General features: G+C 42.7%; 1 protein-coding gene across 2 annotated transcripts in view; it reads right to left on the bottom strand.

The window, feature by feature from the left end:
* Positions 1-2,738: 2,738 nt before the first annotated feature.
* Positions 2,739-7,500, bottom strand: part of LOC134094213 (protein NLRC3-like) — a 6,954-nt gene continuing 2,192 nt past the window's right edge. For both annotated transcript variants that reach the window (XM_062547693.1, XM_062547776.1), the window contains 5 exons: positions 7,385-7,500; positions 7,144-7,263; positions 6,871-6,990; positions 3,532-5,309; positions 2,739-3,008 (listed from right to left, as the gene is read on the bottom strand). The exon at positions 7,385-7,500 is cut by the window's right edge and continues 4 nt beyond it. In XM_062547693.1, coding sequence (XP_062403677.1) covers positions 2,831-3,008; positions 3,532-4,745 — 1,392 coding nt within the window. In that variant the 5' untranslated portion in view covers positions 4,746-5,309; positions 6,871-6,990; positions 7,144-7,263; positions 7,385-7,500 and the 3' untranslated portion in view covers positions 2,739-2,830. The remainder of the gene's footprint in view (positions 3,009-3,531; positions 5,310-6,870; positions 6,991-7,143; positions 7,264-7,384) is intronic.

The raw sequence follows: 7,500 nt of genomic DNA, 5'->3' as shown, positions 1-7,500 counted from the left end.
GAGTGTGTGTGTAGAGCAGACTCTGGTCTGAGTGTGTTGCTGTGTAGAGCAGACTCTGGTCTGAGTGTGTTGCTGTGTGTTGCTCTCTGTGATTGGAGAGCTTCCTATCTCTCCCGAGAGACACTCATCTCAGCAGCAGTTGAATACTGGAATTAATGGAAATAATAATAATAATAATAATAATAATAATAATAATCATAACAATAAGAATCATAATAATTGTAAGAAAACACTCAGTTTCGTATCATACTTTACCACCTTAAACAATCATTAATTTCTGCTTCTTGACCGCTGCATGGTCCATCATTCCTCACACTATTTTCTGTGTCTCTCAACGTGATATATTCTCTCTCACTCAACAAGACATTCATCTTCTGCCTCAATAACGGCAATGTATTGTAATATATTGAGCCAACTCACCAGAGATGTGCTCTTATTTTGTTTACTGTATGGTTTAAGACCTATTTACAGGTGAGTGTGAATGGGATACTAGACAGTGAATCCAGAATCTGAAACCAGATTCCCAAATCTGAATCTGAATCTGATACCTTGAACTCCAGTGGAGCCCATGAGCTGATTTCCAGTTTTGGTAATTCTGCTGTGTGCTTGCACCTAATCTCCTCCCTGACTTACCACAGAGACTCTCTGGTGGGATGCACTGATACCAGAGATACACGAGTCGCCATGCTGATCTGGAGTCAGACCTCCTCTCTCAACTCTAAACTGCCACAGACACAGCACTGCACAGCACAGTATGAGTCACTGCTCATCTGGATTCAGATTTGTGAGAGTTCCTCGGTAGCCCTCTTCTCCTCTGCTGCTACCAGATTAACTCCCTGAGACACGCAGCACTGACCTCAGCATACTGTAGCATGCACTTCCTGAACAGCCTTAGCTAAGCTTTTTTCTCCTTCCAGCCTAAAGTCTCACTTCTCCCTTACTTCAAAGAGCTGAACTAATTCTGTAATCTCTTACTTGGTACCAACAAACCATGGATATCTATCTATTGGAATCTGTTAGATCTAGATTCCAAACTCCATGGATATCTATCTATTGGAATCTGTTAGATTCCAAACTCCATGTTTGGAGTCTGAGGAACATGAGAAAAGACGTGTTCCAGTATGGAGTCACATGACACGGAACAGGCAGGAAATCAGCACAACGACGGTCAAACAGCATTAAATACAGATTTCTCTCCCTAACTAACTACAGAAAGCATCTAAAGGAAATTGTAGCTGTTTGGGAATGTACAGTATTGTAGCCTAGAAGACGTCAGTTTCCACTTCTTACATAAATCTAGCTTTACAATCTCCAAACCAACAAGTCCACACACTTTTGTTTAGAGCATTGATTAAATCATATATATAAAATCAATGATAAATTCATCGTTCTTTTGGACATTTTCAACCTCAAACTGTAAACATTCCTATTTAACAACTCAACAATGTAATGCACTTACCATGCGATCTTTTAACCACCAAAGGCAAGCCACTGGATAAGAAGTGTATTGGATTGATCAGTGTGTTCTTGTGGCAACTTGTCATAAAATGTTTTATAGTTTAGATAACACACCAGAACTAAAGTCCATCTTCTATCCTTGAGTTCATTTCCTTAAAGAATCATTAACATGGAGTTCTGTGTCTGGTGAGATTGTTTAGGGCCCAACAGTCTACACCAGGGGTGCCCAAATTTAGGATCCGCGGGTCAAACATCCTGAACGCCTGCCATCCTGTGGGAATTCCTGCCCCAATGGCTTTTTGATTCCTGCCCCAATGGCTGCGTTCATGTGCTGTGGAAAATATGCTTTTCCCCACATTTTTGGGATTATCATGTGGCCCATTATGCTGAAGAATTTGGTCTAGACACACACACACACACTAGGACTTGTACACATGCAGCCCTTTCCACACACACACACACACACACACACACACACACACACGACAATGTACTATACTCAAAGTATTCACACACAGTATTAAACAATGAAAATGGAACATTGAAAGACCCACAGTTCCATCTGAATTTATTCAATATAATTACATTGTAAAAACAGGACAACATGGTTCCTCAAAGCAAACAGTCATTTATTGATTCATCTGATATGCATGGACTCACACTAATAAAGAATGAAAATCAACTGACTCTTTCCTGCTAACTCCCATTCACACACACACACACACACACACACACACACACAAGCATGCACACATACACAATTTCAACAAACAGTATCCATACGGTTACATATGAGGAACAATTCAAATAAATAATAAATAACATATTTCAGAAGGCAAACATATATGTTAATACAATGTCTACCTCAGTCTACATGTCCATGTGGTTTCATACATCACAAAACAATATAACAACAAATACAACAGATACTGACATTCACACAATGTCCACCCTAATCCATACGTCCACCTGAGCACATCTGTGAGAGTGACTGGTCCTCCTCTGTCCATGCTTTCCTGTGTGCTGCTGGTGTGTGTGTGTGTGTGTGTGTGTGTGTGTGTGTGTGTGTGTGTGTGTGTGTGTGTGTGTGTGTGTGTGTGTGTGTGTGTGTGTGTGTGTTTGTGTGTGTGTGTTTGAGCAAGATGAAGAATTGACCAAACCAGCCCTAACATACAATACACATACACACTGCATTTACACACACACACACACACACACACACACACACACACACACACACACACACACACACACACACACACACACACACACACACACACTCTACCTGCTACCTTTAACCCCCTACCACACACACACAAACACACAGAAATGTGCACAAAACATGCTCACTCAAAATTCATGAAAATGATGCTTACTGTAGTTTCTCTAGTTTGCAAGATTGATGACAAAGAGCAGCATATAAAAATCCCCCTCCTGAGTCCAGCAGCTCATTGTAACTCAGGTTCAGCAGTTTGAGTCTTGAAGAGTGTGAGGTCAGAGCAGAGTTAAGATAAAAACAACTCTTTTCTGTCAGATTAGAGTTAACCAGCCTGAAACAGAGTTGAAATATCTGAAAATGAATCACCAATCCTCTACAAAGCCACCCACCCACCCACAAACACATTTGTCTTTCATGATGTATTTATGAGGGCTTGTATGTGTTTGCCTCAGATGCCTTAACTATATGCGCTGCAAGACAATCAAGCCCAATTCATTTGCCACACAGGCATAGTACACACATCAGGTCTATAGTACTATTTCCATTGAGTTTTTGTGAACTTGGCTGTCCCTGTGTTAGTACTGTAGATATTGTTTCAGTCTCTAACTTTTCAGCTACTGTATGTCACTTACGGTATGAATGCTAGCAGCGGCCAAATCACCAGTTAGGTATAGAGGAACAAACTACAGACATTTTAAAAGATCATAGCAGGGCTTTTACTCATCAGGGAGACACACCATAAAACTCTCCATTATCACTCACATATTCACACACACACACACACACACACACACACACACACACACACACACACACACACACACACACACACACACACATAGTGTGTTACTTACTCAGCTGATGTGGATGCTGTGGCCACTGGCAGCAGCTTCTGAAGAACTTCATCTGGACTGAGGAGTTCGGTTTGATCATTCTCTGGCGTCCTTATGTATTTCTGCAGGTCAAACTCAGCCAGCTGCTGGTCTGACATCTCAAACTCAAATCTCTTAGTCTTCCACTCTCCTGGTAAAAGCATGTCTACATATAGAGTTCCTGAGCTTCTGTCGATGTCCTCCACTACAGCATGGTGATTCAGCTCATTCAGACAGTAGAACAGGTTGATCCTTCTGTCTGAGCTACGCTGATCTCTGATCTTCTGTTTGACATACTGGACTGTTTGCCCTGCATCTGTTTGGCTACCAATCTGTGGCAGAAGGTTCTTTAAGATAATCTGATTGGACTCCAGTGAAAGGCCCAATAGGAAGCGGAGGAAAAGGTCCAGGTGTCCATTCTTTCTTTGTAAGGCCAGTTCCACTGCAGTCTTGTGTAGGTCGTACAGTGTTGCAGCTGTGAACAGAGCAGAGAGCTGAGAGGTTTGCTGTTGGTCAGGCATGTTTCTCTGTCTGTTGCTGACAGACACATGCAAAGCTGCTAGAAACTCTTGGATGCTCAGATGCACAAAGCTGAACACCTTCCCCAGGTACAGCCCAGACTCCTCTCTGAAGATCTGAGTACACACACCTGAGTACACTGATGCTTCTGTGACATCAATGCCACACTCTCTCAGGTCTTCCTCGTAGAAGATCAGATTGCCTTTCTCCACCTGTTGAAAAGCCAGTTTCCCCAGTTTTAAAATGGTCTCTTCATTGGCCTCATTTCCTTCTCTGTACCTGACATTTTTCATGCTTGTCTGAATGACCAGGAAGTGTGTGTACATTTGAGTCAGAGTCCTTGGCATTGCTGCACTCTCTGATTCTTTTGATGTCCTCTCTACAACAGTTGCTGAAATCCAGCAGAAGACTGGAATGTGGCACATGATATAGAGGCTCCTGGATGACTTCAGGTGTGTGATTGTTCTACTGGCCAGGTTCTCATCACTGATTCTCTTCCTGAAGTACTCCTCTGTCTGTGGGTCATTGAATCCCCTTATTTCTGTCACCTTGTCCACACAGTCAGGAGAGATCTGATTGGCTGCTGCTGGTCTGGTGGTGATCCAGAGGAGAGCAGAGGGAAGCAGATTCCCCTTGATGAGGTTTGTCAATAGCACGTCCACTGAGGCTGGCTCCATCACATCACAACAAACTGGGTTGGAGTGAAAATCTAGGGAAATCGACACTCATCCAGGCCATCAAAGATGAACATGACTCTGTGCTCTGAACTGGTGAAGACTCTGGGATCTTTAATTTCTGGTAAAAAGTGCTGAATAAGATCCACCAGACTGAGATTTTTTTCGTTCACCACATTCAGCTCCCGGAAAGGAAGAGGAAATATGAACTGGACATCATGATTGGCTTTTCCTTCGGTCCAGTCTAGAATGAACTTCTGCACAGAGACTGTTTTTCCAATGCCAGCCACTCCCTTTGTCAGCACTGTTCTAATGGGCTTGGCTTGATCAGATAAGGGTTTAAAGATATCACTGCATTTGATTGGTGTGCCTTGTGCTGCTTCTCTCCAGGATGCTCTCTCTATCTGTCTGACCTCATGTTCATCATTGACCTTTCCTCTTCCCCCCTCTGTGATGTAGAGGTCTGTGTAGATCTCATGGAGGAGTCTGGTGTCTCCCTGCTGTGTGATTCCCTCAATCAGACACTGGAACTTATTCTGCAGGTTGGATTTGTGGACCTGCTGATATCTGTGAATGAAAGCCAAAATACAGTATTTTAAATCTAAATCAAACCATTCAAAAACAAGTATGGTAAATATGGTTTAATGTGTAACATTCATTCAACATTCAAAATGAAGTATACTGGATAGATATTACCTTTACTTAATGGTAGCCTTTAAAGCTTGATTCTTATATCCAACTTTTCTAGCGTTGTTTTAAATTTATAAATCTATTATACTTCGTGACCAATTGACCTCATGACATCAAACCAACTGTGCAACACGGAGACTAATGTCCCTGCCACAAGACGTTATTGCATTTCTATTATGTTTTGAGCCTGAGATATGGAAAAATCTCCAAATAGTGGCAATTTTGGATGCCATCTTGATTATCTCATTATATGTTTTAAATGTATAAATCTATTATACTTCGTGACCCCCCGGACCCCCGAAAAATGGAAGGGTCAGCCGGGCTATAGCCCCGAATCTTTTGAACACCTAGCGACGCACCTGCCTACGTATCATGATGTTATCCGTCATCACTACCAGAGTGGTACCTATCATGATGTTATCCCTCATCACTACCAGAGTGGTACCTATCATGATGTTATCCGTCATCACTACCAGAGTGGTACCTATCATGTTGTTATCCGTCATCACTACCAGAGTGGTACCTCCCTATCATGATGTTATCCGTCATCACTACCAGAGTGGTACCTGCCTATCATGATGTTATCCGTCATCACTACCAGAGTGGTGCCTCCCTATCATGATGTTATCCGTCATCAGAGTGGTACCTCCCTATCATGATGTTATCCGTCATCACTACCAGAGTGGTACCTCCCTATCATGATGTTATCCGTCATCAGAGTGGTACCTCCCTATCATGATGTTATCCGTCATCACTACCAGAGTGGTACCTGCCTATCATGATGTTATCCGTCATCACTACCAGAGTGGTACCTCCCTATCATGATGTTATCCGTCATCACTACCAGAGTGGTACCTCCCTATCATGATGTTATCCGTCATCACTACCAGAGTGGTACCTCCCTATCATGATGTTATCCGTCATCACTACCAGAGTGGTACCTCCCTATCATGATGTTATCCGTCATCACTACCAGAGTGGTACCTCCCTATCATGATGTTATCCGTCATCACTACCAGAGTGGTACCTCCCTATCATGATGTTATCCGTCATCACTACCAGAGTGGTACCTCCCTATCATGATGTTATCCGTCATCACTACCAGAGTGGTACCTCCCTATCATGATGTTATCCGTCATCACTAGCAGAGTGGTACCTTCCTATCATGACATCACAATGGACAATGATGTCATCCATCTACCAGAGGTTACGCTAGACAAAATGTCTGTTCATATTCGAGAGTACTGGGCATACAGAAAATCTACTTGATGTTTTGGATAGCCAGATCACTTTGTACATATTTAAATGAAACACACACACACACACACACACACACACACACACACACACACACACACACACACACACACACACACACACACACACACACACACACACACACACAAGCACAAACACAACATAGGAGTCATTATCTTACTGTTCAGTAGAAGAGTCTCCCCCTTTAAAGTTGATTGGCAGATCATTGGATCTATCACTCTTCATGGACAGACAGCTGGATATAGGGGAGGGGGACCTCATCTGCTTTTTTATCTCTGAACTACAGCAAAACAAATACCATTAGCTGTATAATACACACACACACACACACACACACACACACACACACACACACACACACACACACACACACACACACACACACACACACACACACAATCCCAAACACAACATATAGGAGCCATTATCTTACTGTTCAGTAGAAGAGTCTCCCCCTTTAAAGTTGATTGGCAGATCATTGGATCTATCACTCTTCATGGACAGACAGCTGGATATAGGGGAGGGGGACCTCATCTGCTTTTTTATCTCTGAACTACAGCAAAACAAATACCATTAGCTGTATAATACACACACACACACACACACACACACACACACACACACACACACACACACACAATCCCAAACACAACATATAGGAGCCATTATCTTACTGTTCAGTAGAAGAGTCTCCCCCTTTAAAGTTGATTGGCAGATCATTGGATCTATCACTCTTCATGGACACACAGCTCGGTGTAGGGGAGGGGGACCTCTTCTGCTTTTTTATCTC

Source organism: Sardina pilchardus, chromosome 1 (assembly GCF_963854185.1).
Source record: "Sardina pilchardus chromosome 1, fSarPil1.1, whole genome shotgun sequence".
NCBI classification, from domain to species: domain Eukaryota; kingdom Metazoa; phylum Chordata; class Actinopteri; order Clupeiformes; family Clupeidae; genus Sardina; species Sardina pilchardus.
This window is presented reverse-complemented; position numbering and strand designations above follow the sequence as displayed.